The sequence below is a fragment of the Artemia sp. Qi Xiang Cuo genome, chromosome 18, assembly GCF_049724085.1.
Source record: "Artemia sp. Qi Xiang Cuo chromosome 18, ASM4972408v1, whole genome shotgun sequence".
NCBI classification, from domain to species: Eukaryota; Metazoa; Arthropoda; class Branchiopoda; order Anostraca; family Artemiidae; genus Artemia; species Artemia sp. Qi Xiang Cuo.
The window spans coordinates 57,065,808-57,088,607 of NC_142811.1; the positions used below are offsets into that span (position 1 = coordinate 57,065,808).

At 37.1% G+C, this 22,800-nt stretch overlaps 1 protein-coding gene across 1 annotated transcript in view; it reads right to left on the minus strand.

Annotated features, from left to right (window-relative positions):
* Positions 1-22,800, minus strand: part of LOC148941690 (propionyl-CoA carboxylase alpha chain, mitochondrial-like) — a 144,975-nt gene that overhangs the window by 120,200 nt on the left and 1,975 nt on the right. The window contains exons 2-3 of the mRNA XM_089104589.1: positions 19,116-19,325; positions 8,186-8,353 (exon numbers count right to left, since the gene is read on the minus strand). Of these exons, the coding sequence (XP_088960715.1) occupies positions 8,186-8,353; positions 19,116-19,325 (378 nt within the window). The remainder of the gene's footprint in view (positions 1-8,185; positions 8,354-19,115; positions 19,326-22,800) is intronic.

A 22,800-nucleotide genomic window follows, 5' to 3' on the forward strand; every position in this document is an offset into this window, starting at 1 on the left:
GTTTTCGGCTACTTTCCTCTCCTTTTCGCTTGCTTCTTGTCTAGTGGCTTTCCTGACTTCGTTGGCGATTCCGCGATAATTTCTACGATCACTTTCGGTATCAGTCTGCTTGAGCGTCTCCCAGGCTTGCCGCTTGGTTTTTATTAGGTCAAGGATCTCTCGTTTTAGAGGCGGTCGTTTAAATATTTTGACTACTGGTACATACTTCTTTGTAAGGTCTATGATTACGGATGCAAACTTTCTGTACATGCCATCCACTAGATCTGTGTTATTTAGTATTTCGGTCCAGTTGAAAACTTATAGCTCCGTTCGCATGGTATTGTAATCACCTTTTGAATACATCCACGTCTCTTTTTTTCTCATAGTTTCGCAACTTATAATCGCCTCTAAGTAAATTGTAGCATGGTCCGATTTTCCAATGGGAGGACCTGTAGTAAGTTCTTTTATTAGTTCCGTATTACTGCATAGGACTAGGTCCAGTAGTGTTGGCTTGTCGCTTCCTCGGATTCTCGTTAGTTTTTTAATAAGCTGTTCTTCGTAATTATCGTTCACTATCTTCAGAAATTCCCTCTGTGAGGGTGACCCGCTATGCTCTAAGAGGTGTGGAAGGTCCCAATCTATGTTAGGGTAATTGAAATCTCGAATGATGAGAGTTGGTTCTGTTAATCTTTGACATATAGTGTACCGTGAGCAAAATGCGATACATTTAAAATACCAAAATAAAGTTCCTTCTTTCTAAAGATAATTCCGACTTCCTATAATTAAGTTAAACCTAGTTTCAAAAATGAAAAGTCCTTAATCAGCAAAAAAAAAACTGCAGTCACCCCCAGACAAAGAACGACGCAATCAAGCTTTGAATTTTGCTAAGACAGTGAGCAATAAAAAAGGTGCTACGCACAATATTTCTAAGGAAGTTTAAACGATAAGAACCGTGTGAACGTCTAAATCATCAAAAATAGTTAAGAAAGATTATTGGACGAAGGGTTCGCATCCTTGGACCACTTGGGCCAATGGTGAGCCAGTTCTTACAGCGCAAGACTAAAGAGCTACGTTTGATAGTGGGGAAAAAAGTGCTTTTTGAGGAGATTCGTAAATCAGAATCAGGACCATACAGATATAATTTTTTCGCCATTCAAGCTTGGCAACTCCTTCATGTTGTGTCTCAGTCACCATTGTTGTCGCTTGAAGTGACTCACTGCTGTTCACCTAAATATGAAGTGGATTGACACATTGGATATCGAGCATTACAATGAGTTGCCCAGTGCAGACACAACCTAGTAGCATCTATTTTCATCATACCTCAACCAACGAAGGGTACTTACCGGAGACTCCAGACAATTTTCATCCCATATTTGTCCACGAAAGAAAAAGTTACCTTTGATAAGTGTTACTTTAACCACGGACTCCATTTATTACAAGGTAACATTTTGTTTTAATCTTTGTTTACAGTGCTTTAGCGGACCAAACAATCACATGAATGCGGAGAATCCCATCGACCAGTACAAGATATAAGTACATAAATGTCGCCTTTGATAATCATTATGGACCCATATACCATATGACTGTATATTCATGATACTTGATGACCCCAAAAACTATTTATGTGTCAAAGACTCACGCGTCGAATCCCTTTCGACCATCACTCGAAATCCATCCTATCCCCTCTGTGTGGAAAGTTCATATCTCTATTATCCCATGAGTGTTACGAGATAATTTCTTAACAATGGACATGGAAACCAAAATTAACCCCAGTGACCAACCCCTCAGTGACAATAAACCCCTCCCACAAGTTAAAGACAATATGTTGAAGGAGTCACTATAGTTTGATGTCGACCTGTTCCAAACCCAAACTTCAATTCCCCCATGATTAACCTAGGAATTACCGCAAAGGTTAATAGATGCAAGCCATGAGCTAACAATTTTATAAGAGACACAAATGAACAATTTTGTGCGAGAATACAATCTCTGTGTGCCTCAAAATATCCCAAAAATGATATGCTGAGAAGAAAATAAACGCACTCCCAGTGTTCGACCCCTTAATGATAAGGCACCATATCAACTATCAAAAAGCAGGCGAGAATGAACCCAGATAAGCATATTTCCACACCTTTAGTGGGAAGCGTCAATTTACAGTTGACAGTTAGAAAAAGATTGTCGTGTGAACACAATCGTGCTTGAACTGTCCGATGGAAAAGTCATAACGTAAGTGCTTTAAAAATTTTGCCAAGACGAAAAGAGTGAAGAACAATAATTTACAACAGAAGGATTGAGTACACTAAAGACTTAAATGGTGATGAAATAGATGTGAGTTTACATATGTTACTTGTTAATAACTTTGATAACTCAAAAATCCCATTATCCCATCATTAACGTTGCGTAGCAAAACATCCCCAGTGAAAGTGTTTTAATTTTACCAGTGAACATGGTAAACCAAATATTGTGTGTTTTAAATCGTTCTTGTATGTAGTGTTAGATGTCCAGATAGAGTTATGTGTAGCGTTGTCGAGCTATTCATTTAATGTAGCATAGATAGAAAGTAGTGTGCCATATAGACAGCAAAATCAAAAAAAAAGCCTTGTAAAAAGTGAATTCAAAAAAAAATCTTATGTAAAGGTAGAATAGCCCCAACCTTGTTGGAAATGTAAAAGTAATCAGTGTTAGATGTAGAAGAAAAACATCTTTAGTATAGTAGCTAGCCTAGGACCATGGATAATCTTAGTCCGGTAGATGAATTTTAGATAGGGACGTAGAATAAAATAAGAAAAGTAATAGAGAAAATTTTTAGCAATCCTTATTAAGCCATAACATAAATATAAAAGAATTATATAGAAGAAATACTTAATAAATCGCGAACATTTTAAAAGCCCAAAGGCAATCAAGTACTCATGACGGGACGTCATTAATTAATGGGATGGGTAATATACACCGTGAGTGAAATGCGATATATTTAAAATACAAAAATAAATTTGATTATTTATACATATAGTTATGGCTCCATATAATTATTTTAGTACTATTTAAAAAAATTAAACTCCCGTTATCAGAAAAGAAAAAAAACTGCATTGAGTTTCCTCAAACGAACAGTGCTATCCATGCCGTTGATTTCGCTAACCTAGGGAACACTAAAAAAAATGATACGTACAATATTTCCAAGGAAGTTTAAACGATAAGAACCGTGTGAACGTCTAAATCATCAAAAATATTTAAGAAAGATTATTGGACAAAGGGTTCGCATCCTTGGGCCACTTGGGGCCAATGGTGAGCCAGTTCTTACAGCGCAAGACTAAAGAGCTACGTTTGATAGTGGGGAAAAAAGTGCTTTTTGAAGAGATTCGTAAATCAGAATCAGGACCATTCAGATATAATTTTTTCGCCATTCAAGCTTGGCAATTCTTTCATGTTGTATCTCAGTCGCTATTGTTGTCGCTTGAAGTGACTCACTGCTGTTCACCTAAATATGTAAGTCTCAATAAATCTATTGTTTTTTACCTGTGTTTATTTCATTTTATATGTCTGCATCTAGTCGGATAACAGGTAATTAGTTCGCAAATCTCCAAGGACGTTCCCAGGGAATCTGATCTACAGGTCACTCGAAGAAAAGAGGTCACATTTATATGGCTACACATGTTATTTTCTCTCAATAATTGAGGGTGGCGCGGTTATAAATTTACTTCACTACCCATTGTTGTGGCGCCGGGCTCGATGGCACAATCTTTAACGCTATAAGCGGCACTATCGGAGAACTTATAAGGTTTAAGTTTACTGCTTTTAGGGTATAATTTTAGACTTGATGCGATCAATCTTCATTACCGCTATTAGGACGGCCCGAAAACTTTTATTGCTACAATAGCGTGAATATCTTTAAAGAGTACTTGGTCATTCACGGCTGTGCTATTTGGACTTCTATATACTACAGCCAAATTTAGAGTTGCTTGGTTTGTGTTTGATATCTGAAGCCAGATAATTTCCTGTCCATTTGTTGTTGATGATACTTTCTGGACTGATAAATTGTCTAAGACGTAGCAAATAATTCCCCGACCTTCTTCTTGATCTATGTTCAATGTGTGGCTTTTGTAGCCGTTGATGGCTAACTCTGGTAAAGTTGGGAGATATCAACAGTGTTTAGGCTTAGCTTCGACCACTGCTACTATGTCTGGGTTCTTTGCTGCAATTTCTACTTTTAATTCTGATAATTTGTTTGGTAGTGAATCAGCATTTAAATATAGTATCTTTAGTGTTTTTACTTTAGTAGCTTTTTTGTTAGGTCTGAAGGATGCTGGCATTTGTTTGGCTTTGGTTATTCTACTTCATATTTGCCGTTGCTCTTCGCTGGAGTCTTTACCTCGCCTCCAATGGATCTGCCGATCTCCATTTGACGATCGCACTGGGTGCGGGCATTCCTCTTCTGTTGGCTCTTCACGGCAAGCATTTTTCTCTGCATGGGCGTGAGATCTGGGTTTATATATACTTTGGTACGAGTTTCTTCATTTGATGATTTTCTTAGATTTGGAGCTGCCCTCAGGATTGTTTGCCTTTTCATCTCAAGCTCTTGTGATGTTTTTAGCTTAACTAACAAAGTGCGTGGACTACCATCTTCTTTTGGTCTTCCAATCCGGGCAGTTTCTAGTATCTCCCCTTCAGTGATATTTGCCCCGAGCTCTCGTTTTCTTGAGTTAATTTGACAACCTGTGTAGTGTCATTGACAGCAGTAGATTCAGGCAGCCCCATGACTACAAAATTCATCTTTTTCTGTTATCTTAATTCCTTTTCTACTTCTACCTGAATAATTGCATTTATTGTCGGCTGGATGTCGTGAGGTGAGGGTTTTTCACTATGATTCAAAGGTGTTGCCTCATGATGTCTGTGAGGTTCAGCTTTTGTTAGCTGTCACACTTGAAGCTGTAGAAGTGCTACTTTTCGCAAAGCAGGAGAGGCATAAGTATTTAAACAGCAGACACTCGTTGTCTTCTCTCTTCATGACCAGCACGAGTTCGACATTTATACCTCGGCAAGAGGCATGTTCCCACTCGTTGCAGAAAAAGCAGAGGAAAGAGGTGGCAATGTCGACATCTTTGTGACAGTAGCTGCATTCTATGTTGTTATCTGGGAAACTAGTGCTTAAAGGAATCTCTTTGGGCTTCGTAGGCTGACTTACCGAGGGACCTTGGCTTTTGGTGGATTCTTCTCTCGGAGTCCCTCTAGTATTTTGTGCTTTTGATGGAGGAGTGGCTTTATATTGGTCATTGCAAAAAAATTTGCAACTATAGCATTGCCATTGTCCTCGGAGTTTGTCAGTAGCTTCCTTATTATACGCAAGACCTGCGCAACCAAAGTGGAGCCATTTTAGGCAGTCTCGGCACTGACTTCCTCCTTGGACTCTTGTTACATTTTTCTTGCAACCTGGGCAGAGTTCTACCATATTTAAGTTATTTATTTTGCAAAGATTTTATCAGCAAACCTTCAATTCAATTTGGCAACACCGGCGTTACAAGCTTTAAAGATTTAGCGGTAGATAAGACCCGTGGGAAGTGCAACACACGAATCAACTTATCCCAGCAGTTTAAGGATAAAAAATCCCGCTAGTACTGTACGGCCTCTTGAATGTTCGTTGTTGCTCACTTCTGCACAGGCTATCTCCGAAAAATGTAGCCCGAATTATATATATATATATATATATATATATATATATATATATATATATATATATATATATATATATATATATATATATATATATATATATATATATATATATATATATATATATATATATATATATATATATATATATATATATATATATATATATATATATATATATATATATATATATATATATATATATATATATATATATATATATATATATATATATATATATATATATATATATATATATATATATATATATATATATATTATATATATATATATATTATATATATATATATATATATATATATATATATATATATATATATATATATATATATATGTGTATATATATATATATATATATATATATATATATATATATATATATGTATATATATATATATATATATATATATATATATATATATATATATATATATATATATATATATATATATATACTTTTTTTAGCAATCTTTCTCTAGAAAGGCGAAAGTCATGATTGAAGTGATTTTTTCCTGTTTGTTGAATAAAACAAAAGTCACTAACACTAACCTTTTTTGATATAAGATTTTCCAGGGAAAGTTTATCTCTCACTATTAAAGCTCTTTTTCAAACCGACGAAGCATTTTCGTCGGTTCAGACCAAAATATTCAATTAGTTTTCTTCTACAATCCATCGTATTTGAAGATTGCACTTTACGTTATCTTCTCTATTGTTGGTATGATGGAAAGGCAGTGTGGTCTTTGTAAAACACGAATCTAATTGCATCTTTTTGCTACCATGTCAACTTATGGGCCATCTTACGATGAAATACCATACGGAACTTCATAAGAGGGGTTTCACTTCAGGAGGCTCTTTAAAAAAAACAAGTCAAATACTGGGATGTATTTTAAAATTCATGCTGAGCGGTCAGTATAAATACCACACACCAAACAAGACCATATACAGGAATTTAATAGCAACAAACAGGCAGAAAAAAATTTTGGACGTCAGATTGATAATTTTTTTGCCATCACATTTCGTAAAAATTAGAAGCCTAATTAAATTGAAATAACTTAAAAATTAAAAATAAAAATATAATATTAAAATCAAAATAATAAAAATAAAAAATAAAATAACATAAAAAAATAATAAAGTAAAAATTAAAATAACTTAAAATTCAAGTTAAAAATATAATATTAAAATCAAAATAATAAAAATAAAAAATATAATAAAATAAAAATAATATAACAAAAAATATTAACTTAAAATAACTTTTGGTCCCTGGAACCGTCTCAGGTTTATTCATACCCGAAAACCACGATTTTCTAAAATTTTTCTTTTGTTTGTTTCAAAATTATAAAGCTTCAAGGGCAGCATCAAATTTTTGTCACTGTAACCACATTGAACCATGCATAAATAACCCTAATTCGCAAAATTTGACAGCGCTTTCCGTCTGCAAAAATTCAAAATTAGCAATCCGTTGATTCCCAAAGATAACTAGAAGTGCAGTTCAGAGGAATGGTGACTCTTCTTAAGCTGTATGACGGCATATTTTTAAGCATATTTTTTGCCAATTTTCCCATACATTTTTTTTTACTTTTGCACCTACTACTAGCAAAAGAGGCATAACTACATATGGGCAAAAGAGACATAACTACATATGGAAGTATTTTTCATTATAACTCATTCCCGATTTCTCCTTATTTTTTAGACATTCATGGTTGTGTAAGTTCCCACCAATTCAAACAATCAAATTTCATTTTTACCATCTTTCATACTTTAGACTTTTAGGGTAAAACTCTAGAAAGGCTACTTTTCGCTATCTTGGAAAAGGGTTAGGTTAGAAAAAATGAAACTGTCAGCGATGGATCTACAGACTAAATTATGTTCCAGGAAGGTATTTTGAAGTACCTACCTCCATTCCTTCTCCCTCAAGAGGGCACTGACCTTTGATGACCTTTAAAAATCATTGTGTTATAAATATAAAAACTTGTAAAATAGATCTTCTTCTTAAATGAAGTACAAGAAAAGTACTTTCAGCTTCACAACTTTGCTCAATCTCAATTTATGCGGTTTCAAAAAATCTGCAAATACATTGCCAAAATTTAAAAAAAGACCATTGATATGACTTAAAATTCTACTCAAATAACAGGCATTGCATTTTTCAAATCTACAACCAGAAAAAAAGAAACTGAAAACTGAAAATTAAGATATGTTTTTTTGTCAAAATTCCAAGTAGGCAAATTTATAAAGCTAATTAGAAGAGAGTTAACGTAGTAGCTTGGCAATATCTTCCCAAAATATATTTCTGGCCCTGGATTTATTACTGAAAATTTCATTTTTCCTAACCTACCCTCTTTCCAAGATAGCAAAAATTAGTTCGTCTATAATTTTACCGACTTTTAGTATGGAAGTTTTATGGGTCTTTTTCATATCCAAAGTGTAAATGTACAGGGCTTATTGATTTTCAAATTACGAGGATAAAGGATTGACCGACATGCCTCATCTACTCTGTTCATGTCCCCATTTAAGCAGTACTTCTTACCAAAACTTTGACAAACTCTGCATTTTCAGACAAGAAGCCATAGCCGGGATGGACAGCTTGAGATCCTGTAGTTCTAACTGCATCCAAAATCTTTCCCATATTCAAGTAGGATTCCCTTGCAGGAGCTGGCCCAATACAAATTGATTCGTCTGCTAATTTGACATGCAGCTGGAAAGAAACCAATGAATTAAATATAATAATATAAATATTTTAATTATTTAATTAAATATACTATAATAATTCAATTGAACTATAATAATTGAATCCTTTAATATTTAATTGAATACAACTTAATCACAATATATAATAATTTAATCCTTTAATATTTAATTGAACCAAGAAACTCACCGATTAATCCAAAGAATAATTGACTATAAAGCCAGCTTGTGTTGAAAGACTGAAGAAAAACAACAAAACGACGTCCTGTGTGAATTTCGGTTAGTGTTTGAGAGCAACATTTTTTTTAAAATCATTTTGGAGACATTTTCTTAGAGAATTTTCTGGCTCCATTAGATCCTTATTTATAGGGGGAGGGGGGGGGGGGGTAATGAACCAAAAAATTTATTTTGAAAGATAATTAGAAAAAACTGAGATTTACGAACCCAAAATGCAAATGCAGTGAATTTCCAAGAAATAGGCAAAAAAACTTAAATAAAATTGATTTTACACAGTTTTCTTGCTCCAATTTTATTTTCTAAAGTCACCTCGTGCTTTTACAAAAAAATTCACTAGGCTTCTAGTTAATCATTTATTTTTATTATAAAAAAGAAAATTCAATAACTATACTTACATATGTACCAACACAAACTGTACTGAATTTCTAAAACGGTAGCCGAAAAAAAAAGTATATTCTTGGCAGAATTTAGTTCTTTGGCATATTTGAAAAATAAAAAAGTTGCCTGTGACAGTGATAGAATACAAAAGATTAAAATGCGTGATAAGGAAGGATATAAAATACCATCTATACACTACAAGAAACATTTTTCTACCTGATTTTTAAATCAACTTTTTGTTTTATCTGATTTCGTATTTTTAAGTGATCCACAGGTGTTTTGTATAGACAATTTAATTTATTAAATATAAAATAATTTATTTGTAGCAAATTTTCACTCATGGAGGTAGTGGTGCTCGTCCGGAGATAGTTCCCATGCAATTTGGCGCATGATGAACGACCCTCCACGTGCCTCTGGATATCCGGCTAGCCACCGGGGAACCAAATGCACCTAGGGACGGTTGGGTTGGCAGCCCTCCTCCCGAAACCCTTATTGCTACGAATGGAATCAGATTTATTTCAGCCTCGGATATGTCTTCTCAAATCCCGCCTCGACCCCAAACCGCCCAAGGACGATCCCCTCTGAACATCGTTGACCAAGGTGGCACCAATGTGGCCACCTGGAACGTCCTGACGCTGAACCAACCCGTTTCGAAGCTTCTTTTAGCAGAAGAACTAAAAAAAAATATAAAGTCACAATAGCTGGAGTCACCGAAACACACCTCCCTGGACATGGTGAAGAGGACATAGGTGAAGGACGCACAGTGCTTTGGTCTGGCGGTAGCTAAAGAAGAGGAGGCGTTAGCCTAGTACTGAACAGTGCTGCACGTAGGGCCCTCCTGTCATTCGCACCAGTATCGCCTAGACTCCTGACCGCAAGACTGGATGGGAAGCACGGCAAAATAACTTTCATTACGTGCTATGCCCCCACACACGACGCTGATGAAGAAGACAAAGACGATTTCTATAACCTGCTTAGTTCTGAACTATCTTCTGTACCTCCCCACGACTACCTCCTCCTACTAGGAGACTTGAATGCAAGTGTTTCAAACGAATCAGGCCTGTGGGATCTCGCTGTTGGACCTGTTACAATGGATAGCCTAAACAATAACGGAGAGAGGCTGCTGAATTGTTGTCTGGCCCACAATCTAACGATTGCGAGCACACGGTTCCAGAGACCAAATATAGCCAAGTACACCTGGTATAGCAATGATGGATCAACAAAGAAGATGCTCGACTACATCATCGTACGTCGACGATGGCTGTCATCTGTCCAGAATTGCCGCACCTACCGTGGCGCTGAGCTCGGGAACACCGACCACCGGCTGGTAGCAGCCAAAATTAAGCTCCGCCTCAAAGCTATGAAGAACAGCCAGTCTTCTCGGAAAATTGATGCCGGTCGTATCCAACAGGACCCCGCTCTGGCTGAGCGGTACCATGTGGAGATATCCAACAGATTTGAGGTCCTCGGCCAATGCGATGATAGTGGAGTTTTATGGAAGTCCTTCAAAGAGAACGCTCTTGCGGCAGCAACTGACGTTGTTGGAATGAGGCAACGGAAGAAAAAGGACTGGATCAGTAATCACTCCCTTGCCATCATAGAGCTCAGGCGAGAAGCACGTCTTGGCGGGGACAAGGCTACATACAGACTGCTAAACAAAGAGCGCAATTCCATGCTGTATAAAGACCGCAAGACTTTTATTGACAGCAAGGCATCCGAACTGCAAGAGGCCGCCAAGAAAAAGGACAGTGGAACCACCTACAAGATTCTCCGTGAGCTGTCAGGTCAACACACTCAAACTACGTCATACCTTCGAAGCGCTAGCGATGAGAATATCTACGACCAATCACAATGCCTCCGCCAGTGGAAGGACCACTTTGAGAAACTGCTGAACTCAGATCCACCAGACCAGACGGACCACGAGCTAGCGGCTGCTGCGGCTACTACCATACCTGCTCCTGATGGTCCTGAATTTACAGCTGAGGAGATAAAAGCTGCCACCCGCAAGCTAAAGAATAACAAAGCGCCAGGAATATGTGGCCTAACATCGGAATTCCTTAAAAATGGGGGTCCAGCTGATCCTCTGGCTACAAATGCTGTTTAACCTTGTGTGGCACTCTGAAAAAATCCCCTCAGACTGGAAGAAGGGCTTACTTGTACCAATCTACAAGAGGAAGGGGAGCAAAGCAGAATGTAGCAATTATCGTGGCATAACTTTACCCTCAGTTCCTGGAAAGCTCTTCACTATGCTGCTTCTCGAACGGGCAACAAGCTACCCCCATGCCCTCCGTCGCCCCCAGCAAGCTTCATGCCAGGCAGGTCCACCACCGAGCAAATCCATACGATTAGACAGCTAGTAGAGAAAACTCTTGAATATAAGAGGAAGGCGTACATTGCCTTTGTCGATTTTCGATCTGCCTTCGACACTGCCGATAGGCAGTCACTATGGCTAATCCTCCAGTCTGCTGGCGGACCCACGAAAATCGTCGGTCTCCTCAAAGAGCTGTATAATAACACTGAAAGTGCGGTGATCGTAAATGGACGGCCTTCCGGATATTTCAAAATTAAAAACGGTTTCCGGCAACGATGTGCCGCTGCACCTGAGCTCTTTAACTGTGTAATAGCCCATATCCTGAATAAAACACAGCAGGTGCAGCCATTTGGCATAGGCTTTGCTGGAAGAGTTCTTTCAGACGTCGACTTTGTCGACGACGTGGCGCTAATATGCGAAAACATTAGTGACCTCAAAACTACACTGGAAACACTGGCCTCTGCCGCAGAGAAATTCGGTCTGAAAATAAATTGGTCGAAGACCAAGATAATGCCCGTTGAGAAAACGCCGTCCAACCCCCTGTCATCTGTGGAAATTTGTGGCCAAACTGTAGAGGTAGTCAAGAAGTTCACCTACCTTGGTTCAATTGTCTGCTCAAACGGAAGCCTAGATGCCGAAATATCAGCAAGAGCGGCAAAAGCAAACTCTGTCTTTGGTTGCCTTCTAAAAACAGTCTTCCATAAACCCCAGATCAGCCGCCTCACCAAAGCACGAATATATTCTGCTTCGGTTGCTAGCGTTATGCTCTATTCTGCCGAGACTTGGTTGCTGACTCAGACACAGACGCTGAAGGTAGATGCCATCCAGACGAAACACCTCCGAAAAATCAAACGCTCCCGATGGTCCGACAGGGTACAAAATTCGGAAATCCTCAGGTCCTTCAAACTCCCACCCCTGTCCGAACAGCTTGAGTCTCGCTCGCTGCGTTGGTATGGTCATCTGCTCCGGCTGCCTGCCCAAACACCCGCCCGGCTCATCTTCAATTTCGACCCAGCTGCAAAAGGCTGGAGGCGTCTTAGGGGAAGACCACGCACCAGATGGGCGGATGTCATCCGTGATCGGCTCGCCTCCAGAAACATCAACCCGGCTGAAGCGACAACCGTCGCCCTGAACCGACCACTCTGGAGAAGACTGACGGCGCTGACGATACGCTGGCGATGCTGCCGAGCCAGAGCTTTAAGTAAGTAAGTAAGTAAGTAAATTTTCACTCAAATGTCGACAATGACTTTAATGGCTAGCATCAATTCAAATTTTCGCGAACTTAAAAAAAAAATCTTTGGGCTCGCTTCGAAATTTAGAAGAATATGAGAATAAAAATATTAGCTAACATGAAGATCGACCGAGTGAATCGCTTCACCTACCTAGGTACCATTATTAACAGGCATGACGAATGCAGTGAATGTGTAATAAATAGAACAGCCTAGACACAGCGTGTTTCTCTTTTTTTAGTTAAAATGGATTTTGAAGGATAAGATGATACTGTCCTCGAATTAAGACTGGAACACTAAAATCCACATTAATGATCGGGCTCTGAAAGTTCCGACTATGCCACGTGGGGAAATCAAAAGGTTGATGAAGATATGTTACACGTTTTTCGGAGGAACTGTCAAAAGAAACTGGTTTTACTGGAACCTGACTAATGATATTGATCGTCAGAATGACTGCAAAGCCACCCTTCCCGCCTGTAATTCTTATATGACTGATCTGAATATGTTATTAAAATTAGAAGTGTTTTGTTATTTAAAAAAAAAGATCCACCGTCTATCCCAGATCCTTTTTTCGTTATCCAGTACAACAACACTACCAGAAAAGCAAAACTTATATATTGCTCTCAACTTGGTCAGCCCTCTCATTACTATATTATGGCTTTGCTTATAAGCAATGGACTGAACAAACCCTACCATATCCCGCCATTACCCAGTCTGGATTTTCCAATGCCTCTTATTTAATAGCCAAACCAAATCTTTCCCAATCCGAAAACCAAATATTCCAATACCAAGAGCTATTTTTAGTTTATTTTTGTCCCCTATTCTATAATTCATTTTTTCCATTCAAAGACCGGAAATCATTAGAGGCTGGCGGGCGGTATCTCTGTGATGATAATTGATCGATAACATACAGTCATTTGCTTACTCTATTTTGTACTATTTATATTCTTTTTATTCAATAACATTAAGTTATAAGTAAGCAAGTAAGTTTATTTGTAACCCGCAATATAAAATAAATACGGAGTAAAAAAAGAAAAAAAACAAATAATATTATCCACAAGGAAATAATAAGGAAAACACAACATAAATAAAACACATAAAACACATCCATAGAATCACTAATCTGGAAAAAAAATAACTGAGGGGGTCACTGGTACATATCTTCCTTGGAGTATTGGTCCTCAGATCCTTAGCGATGTTGTCAAGCAGCACTAGAGGGTCGATAAGTCCAAAATGAGAAATAATCTTGTGATTTCTGTATCACCTTGGCAAATATAGCAGGAATTTAGAGTATTTAAAACAACCTCTCCTTAGCTGGTGACGGTTTTTTTTGCGAATTAGAAGCTGCAAACCGGAAAGAAAAAGAATTGCAGGAGAACAAAAACTGTGGTAAAGTTTACATAAGCCTCGGCGGCTGTACCTTCCTCTATTAGGCGAGATTTTACCATATGAAAATCGAATACACTGCAGAGAACTAGCAACCAGAGACGAGCATGTAGTCAAAAGTGTATCAGAAAAAGTAATCCCAAGCCATTTCAACTTTGAGACACACTTGAGTAGCATTGTACCCACGTGTAAAGAAGGAGCAGGGTTAGAAGTATTAAAATACAGAAACTCGCATTTTGAAGCATTTACAGAAAGCCCAATCATACTCAAAGCATTAATCAGAACATTTAGGTTCTTTGTGAGGCCTGACCTAGTATGACTAACTAGCAGAACAACATCAGCATAGGCAACGTGACAAACAGCAGTGTTATCTACACATACAATGACTGGTAACATTTGTAAACAGTCCGATAGCACAGCTTTAAAAATATATTGAGATCGCAACACGTTTGGCCGGGCTCTCTTCGTGGCTGAGATAGATATAGATATGTCAGACATCCCGTTTAACTAACCCGACAACCTGGAATACCAATATTAAAGAACTTTTACTACGGAATAATTAACTCCTGCTTTAACTAAGCAGCGAAGTGCTTGTAAATGAAAAACGTTGCCAAAGCGCCCGAGATATCAACCGAGCAAAAATAAAGTGGCCTTTTTTTGAATTTTTGCAGAAACGAGCAACTGAACAAGTTTATGATGGGCTTGAGAACAACCAAAACCGGCTCTGAACCCAACTTTATAATCAGATAAATCACATTTAGTCAAAACTTCAGGCAATACGACATACTCGAACAGCTTGCTCATGAAGCAGGACACTGTAATTGGTCGATAACTGGAACACTGATCTGCGTCCTTTCCCTTTTTCAAAACTGATGTTACGATTCCCGAAAGAAAACTATCTAGAACTAAGGACTGGGCTAAGCACATCTGGAATAGGAGCTGAAGGTGTGTTAACAATAATGGACACTAATGCTGAAGTGATTGTAACACAGACCATCCATATCAGGAGCACTTGATTTTTTAACACTCTTAAAAGCCCGATAGATATCAGCACTAGATATTGACAATATATGGACTTGCCAAAGAACTCGAGGAACAGTATTATGCAATAAGGAAGAAAACAAGGACTGGATAGAATGATTAAATGTAGAAAAAACACGAGTAAAATGAGAAACAAAATCACTAATTTCGATAATCGAATCGGTAGCTGGCACACACTTGCTGCTATTAATTACAATAGAACAAAACCTATAATTCGAGGGTCCATCAAAAGTATTCGGAAGGGTATGGCGTAATAAAGATCTGAACTGACCCTTTAAGTTTTGCTTAATTTTGTATACTTTACCAAACTTAGGCCGATCACAAGGAATCAATAGACAATGTAAAAACTTCGCGCGTTGTTTAGCTTATTTAAGGCAGCATCGTCTAGAAATTCAAGGCGGAAGGATCCGCAACTTCCAATTTTAGTTGCATCAACAAGACCGGGAATCATATTAATAAGCTCTGATTTTTGCACAATAACAGGGATGTTACTCACAATACCAAGCACTTTTTGATTAAGGACATAAGTGGATACATTTAGCTGACTAGTTGCAGCGGCGGCGAGAGAGACGGCTGAGGCTTTATCTCGGGTATGGATTACTCACCTTTTCTTGACAGGATCAGATCTCACACTTACAATACTATCATGACCATCCAGGGTCTCTTTGCGCTCAATAGGATTTTTGAGGTCAGTAGGTGGGTTTTTTAGAATAACTGCATAGGACGGTTTTGAAGAGACAGTACACTCTTGCATTAACGACGGAGGACATCCAATTGTTCAAGGCAGGAGAGTTCTCACAAACATCAGACAAATAGCGTAGCTCAGACAAACAGGAGTTTACACGGCAACTCAACGCACAAAAAGCATCGGCAGGAATAAGGGGTACTTTGCCGGGTTTACAGATAACAAAGACTGTCAGACCAACATAACCATCATCATATTTTTAAACAGTATCAATAATACAAGAGACACTATTAATAAACACGTTTGTACCCACTCTCTTATGCTGAATTTCTCCAGAACGGCAGAAATGGGCGATTCGCTTCCTAGCATCAGAAACCTGGAGTGAGCGTGAAAAATTCAGACATGTGTTTCTTAATAATATCTGGAGAAAAGCCTTTTTCGATACTGTTTTGGACAACATTTAGAACAAGACAATAAACGAGCAATCCAGCTGTCCACGCCATCAGCACCAAATGGTGAATACATATAGAATGAAGGAACCTAGGAACAAGGGAAGTGTAAGGACCCCCTCAACTGCCCCCCCGCAATTTACGGGTAACTTAATACCGGCGGGTACAATACGTCGCTTGTGGGAGGTTCCTTCCCCTCTTCTGGTAGCTCCCAGTACGCTTTTTAACGATAAGAAATCAAAAATGGCGCAATAGAAAATTGATACTATAGATCGCGTGCCAATCTACCCGAGAAAATAGATTGCGCTGGTGAAAATACCCAGGGAAAAGGACTTATTCTAATAATTGGAGAAGGTCATACACACACTACTTGACAAAAATATATCTTTAGATGGTAAACAACAACAGGAAAAGACCTCAAAATAATTCGGAAACCTTTTCAAGTCACCAGCAAAGATGCATACTCAGACACAATAGCATTGAATGTACTATGGATGGCATACCTTTTTTCTTTTATTTTTTATGTGCTTCCTCTACTGTGTAGTATTTATATTATTTTTATTTGATAACATATAGTCATTTGCTTCCTCTATTTTGCACTGTTTATATTATTTTTATTCAATAACACAGTCATTTGCTTCCTCTATTTTGTACTATTTATTCTTTTTACTCAATAACATACAGTTATGTGCTTCCTCTACTGTGTAGTATTTATATTCTTTTTATTCGATAACATATAGTCATTTGATTCCTCTATTTTGTACTATTTACATTATTTTTATTTACACGTTAATTCAGGTACCAACACAGGGTGGGAGTGGACCCACCATCCCCACTAAAACTAAATTTCACAACTTTTTATGGTATTTCTATATTTTCTTATGTTGTATACGCATATATACAGGCATGCGCATAACATAAATACAAAAAGAAATAACATGAATGCAAGAATGAAATGAAAGCAATAGTATACAAAAATGCTGATAAACATGAATTAAATGAAAGAATACAGAAGTGGAAAGGAAGAGGCAGAGGAATAGAAAGGAATAAGATAGAATAATTCATGTTAAATAGAAACATGGTCCCGTAATCACTCCAATCCAAACTCTGTTACTTTTTACTATATCTAATTGTCTTTTATGTATCTGAAGATCCAACACCAAAATTTCTGGACCATTTCAGCGTCACGAATCTTGTACATACCACAAGCTCATGTAAGTTTGTATTTACAAAAACCTGTTGCTGTTTTTTAATACCCACCATCATTTTTTATCCCTTTCAGTGTCAAAGCCCCCCTCCCCCCAAAAAAAGTTGTCAAAATTGAAGGTAGTTTTGAAGGTAGCGATACTGATAAACTATTTATCCCGTGATACTAAGGGTTGTCAGTAGCGCATAGGTGCACAGCAACTATTAGGCCAGGGATTAGTGTATCTTTTTAAAGGGGGGTATAAAGGTCCTTAGAATCTCAAAAAGTGCATACACTCCTTTATGTGTTTCTTGCAGCAGCACTAAAAGAGGAAGTTTTTTCCTTGAAGTTCCAAGAACATCAAAATGAAAACATTTTTGCCCCCTGGACCCATCTTGGACCTATTCATACCTGAAAAACCGCAATTTTCTAGAATTTTTCTTTTGATTGTTTCAAAAATTATGAAGTTTTCAGGGTAGTACCACATTTTTGTCAGTGTTGCCATGTTTAACGTGGTAATCAAAAACCACAGTTTATATAATTATCCAGTATGATCTTTCCCTATCTCACCCATTATAAAAACCCGGATCAAGGTGCGAGTGCTCCAGAGAACGTTTTTGCAGATAGAAACATAGGTGGCATCAGATCTTTTCACGGGTAGACAAGTCAGACTGTGATCTAATCGGAAACAAGTGGAAACCCGCTATTACGAATAATGTACTTTGTTGGAAACAATCGGAAACAGACTAACCCGCATTCCCGCTAATGCAGAAAGAAGTGGGAGGAGCTTTTTGTTCGCACCGAGAACGAAGACCAGAAATGATCTGCGATAAGCTTACTGGATAATTATATGAACTGTGTCAAAAACAAACTATTTGGTTAAACCTGACAATACTCTTATTCTATTCAAATTCAACCATTAACAACCTGCTTATTTCCAAAGACAAACATCTTCAAAGGAAAGCTATACCTACTTATGTTGTTTGGTAACAAATTATTTTGGGTTAATTTTTGCTGATTTTCAGCCAAGTTTCTTCTTTAAACTTGAAACGCTGCATAACAGCATATAGAGGTCATTTTCATTAAAAATTGGAGTCTTGATTTTTCCTAAGATTTTTTCAATGTATACTGTTGTAACGGTTTCCACTTATTCAGTTCAAATAAACAGGTTCCGTTTTCACTGCCCTTGGTACTTGAAGCCTCGTAAAAGCATAAGAAACATTACCTTTAATTAACTGTAGACAACTGCTATGTAAGTATACCTTTGGAAATGGATTGAATGGGATAGTTGCATATAATCAAAATCTATTTCATTATTTTGTTTAATCTATTTAATTGCTATGTAACTTCAGAAAAATATATCAAAATTAAATATTTTGCATTTACAATAGTAAAAATAATACTATAGAGCAATACAATTAATTTGTATTTGTATTAATTGTATTATACTATTCTGAATCATGAAACGTAAGTATTTGGTTAAAGTTTGGTTTAGCATTAATAAAGTTTAACTCAGTACATAATCCCAGCCCATAATTCTTAAAATAATTCTTTTTGAATTCTACTTCACTTATTATTTCGTTTCATCTATGTATTCATTTTTGTGTTTCAAATTCTATTCCGTTTAGTAGAAAACACTTTCAAGGTCAGCTTTTAGTGAGCTGTATACAAATTTCTTTTTATACTTACAACAAATACTTGTACCACTTATTCAGATTATTCATCTGTTATTAAGATTGTCAGACTCTAAATGTTATTTCTAATTTTTATTTCCCAGTACACATATTTTTTGGGGATCTTGCCCACCATTTTCTATTACAACTTAACAATTTATCAATGTCCGTAGCTTAAGAAGAAGCAGAAGAAATACCGCTGATGAGTCAACAATGGAATGAACAGCCACAGTCTTGATACCCATTCGTTTTGCTGTTTTTATCACTCGGCATGCTATTTCACCTCTATTGGCGATCAAAATTTTATCAAACGTTGGCTCTGAGGGATCAATTGGGTCGGTTGAATAGTCAAATTGACGACTTCCTGTAGAAACGGAAAAACATCGACGAAACGCCACCTTTTGTCCCTGAAAAGATGAGTCAATTATTGCAGCTGAGAGCTAGAAAACTGATTTCAGCTCTTTATAAAGGTTAATCAAAAAAACTTTTTGCACAAAAAAAGTTTAAAAAAAAAAAAAGGATAGAACTCCATTAAACCAAAAATGAACAAAAATAGAGTCAAATAATCTAAGGGCAGATCCAGGATTTTTTTTTTGGGGGGGGGGGGTTAGCTAATTTTTTACTTTTTCGGGGGGGGGGGTTACTAATTTTTGACTCAGTTTTCGACTAATTTTACTGATTGTTACCTAGGTTTTACTAATTTTCAACTCGGTCAAGAATTTAGGGGGGGGGGGGTCAAACCGGGTAACCCTCCCCCCCCCTGGATACAGCCTTGAAATAATCTACCAAGCATACAACTACCACAAATTATTATCAATAAATAAATGAAACCCAAAACCAACAGAAATTATCAACACGAAAAGAAATTAATCTGAGTAGGGTTCTAAACCCTATGCTTTCTAAAATCAGCAATATAATATGTACTTTACTGAAAAAACTTCAAATGAATTCACTGAAAAAAATGTGCAGTGTCAGTTTATAATTCTTATGCTGATATTTATTGTTTAAAATCTTAATTAATTTTTTGATTTCTTAAAGTTATAAAAGTGAAAACATTTAAAAGAATTTTTTTCAGTACAGTATAAATTATATTCTGGCTTTTAAGCTACTTGTTTTGGGTTTCATTTATTTGTTGATGCTGAGTTGTGATAGCTGTATGCTTGTTAGATTATTTGGTTCTATTTTTGTTCATTTTTGGTTTAATGAAACTCTTTACTTTTTTTTGAAAAACTAATTTTGTGGAAAAAGTTTTTTTGATTAATTTCTGTTCGTTTTTTATTGACATAGTCTTTTTTAAAGAGAAAGACTGATCCTCTTCTGAAGTTAAACAACCATCCCTTCTATAAAAACCTTTAATATCCCCAGGGCATAATTTACAACTCTTGCCCTTAATCTCTGGAGTTTGTTTCAACCCCAAAAGCCTTGTTATGTTATATTTAGACTATTTTGAATAGAATGGCTATCTCAAATTTTTATTACATATTTTAGGACAATATGACGTGTGTGTAGGGAGGAGAGGGTAGCTGCCCTCTGATCACTTTGACTCTTAAAAAGAGCACTAGAGCGTCCAATTTACAATCCAATTAGACCCCTTTGAATTTTATATGATCATACTTATAAAAAAAACTATATGTCCCCAGTGCAAAACTTACAACCCTTGCCCTGAGGGCTGGGGGGATTTGTTATCCTCAAAGAAACAATTTCCAGACCTTTTTAATAGGCTTAACAAAATGGCTATATCAAAATTTTGATTGGAAGTGTTTGGGGAAATGATGGGCATGGAGGGAGACATTTGCCCTCTCATCAGTTTTGACTAATAAAAAAGGCACTAGTCCTCTCAATTTACAATCAAATGAGCCCTTTTTGAAGTTTTTATGACAACAACACTTTCTATATGACATTATATGCCCCCAGGGCTTAACTAACAACGTTAGCCCTGAGGGCTGTGAAGGTTGTAATACTCAAAAACATAATTTCTGGACCCTTCAACTATGTTCAACAGAATTGCTATATCAATATGTTGATCTGGAGTGGTTGGGGAAATGATGGGTATGGGGGAGGGCATTTGCCCTCCAATCACTTTTAACTATTAATAAGGGCACTAGCCCTCTCAATTCCCAATTGAATGAATCCTTCTTGAAGCTTCTACAATAACGCTGGCAAAGACCTAATTTCAAGAACTTTCAACTATGTTGAACAAAATTTCTATCTCACAATTTTGATTTGATGTGTTTGGGGAAATGGTGGGTGCATGAGAGGAGCATTAGTTACCCTCCAATCACTTTCGACTATCAAATAGGGCAATAGTACTTTCAATTTCCAATCAAATAAGCACTTTTTAAAGTTTCTCTAATATCACTTTCTATAAAACCTTATATACCCCCAGGGCATAACTTACAACCCTTGCACTGAGGGCTGTGGGGAAAATGACATCGCCAAATACATAATTTCCAGAATTTTCAACTAAATTGAACAAAATGGCTATCTCAAAAGTTTTATTGGATGTTTTTGGGGGAATAATGGGTGTGGGAGGGGTGTTAGTTTTCCTCCAATCACTTTTGACTATTGAAAAAGGCACTAGCCCTTCAAAGTTTCGAAGTCTTCGAAATTTCTATGACAGCAGTCTCTATAAAAACCTTACATACCCCCAGGGCATAACTTACAACCCTTGCCCTGAGGGGTGGAGGAGGTATCATCCTCAAAGACATAATATCCAGAACTTTCAAATATGGCGAAAAAAATGGCTATCTCAAAGTTTTTATTGGATGTGTTTGGGGAAATGGTGGGCATGAGAGGGGGGTTAGTTGCCCTCCAATCAGTTTCAACTAGCCTATTAAAAAGGGCACTAGCCCTTTAAATTTCTGATTGAATGAGCTCTTTTTTGAAGTTTCTATGACAACATCTTCAATAAAAAAAAAACTTATATGCCCCCAGGGCATACCCTGCAACCATTGCCTTGAAGGCTGTGGGGGGGGGGGGAAGGTTATCATCCTCAAAACTTAATTTCCAGAACTTTCATCTATGTTGAACAAAATGGCTATCTTAAAATTTTGATTGGATATGTTTGGGGAAATGATGGGTATGAGAGGGGGGTTAGTTGCCCTGCAATTACTTTCGATTATGAAAAAGGGCACTAGCCCTTTGAATTTCCAATCAAATGAGCCCTTTTTCCAGTTTTTATGACAACACTTTCTATAAAAACCTTATATGCCCCCAGGGCATAACTTACAACCCTTGCCTGGAAGACTGTGGAGGGAATGTCCTGCTCAAAAATATAATTTCCAGACCTTGCAACTGCATTGAACAAAATAGCTATCTCAAAATAAAGACTGGCAGTGTTTGGGGAAATGGCGGATGTGGAAGGGGTGTTAGTTGCCCTCCAATCACTTTTGACTATTAAAAAGGGTACTAGCCATTTCAATTTCTAATTGAATGAGCCCTTTTTAAAGTTTCTACAACAATGCTTTCTATAAAAATCTTATATGCCCCCAGGGCATAACTTACAGCCCTTGCTCTGAGGGCTGTGGGGGGTTTGTCATCCTCAAAGACTAGTTTCCAGAACTTAAAACTATGTTGAACAAAATGGCTATCTCAAAATTTTGATTGGATGTGTTTGGGGAAAAGGTGGGCATGACAGAGGGGTTAGTTGCCCTCTAATCACTTTTGACTATTAAAAAGGGCACTAGCCCTTTGAATTTATAATCAAATAAGCCTTTTTTGAAGTTTCTACGACAACACTTTCTATAAAAACCTTATATGCCCCCAGGTTATTACTTACAGCCCTTGTCCTGAGGGCTGTGGGGGAGTGTCCTCCTCAAAAACATAATCTATATCTGGAAATCAACTATGCTGAACAAAATGGCTGTCTCAAAATTTTGATCA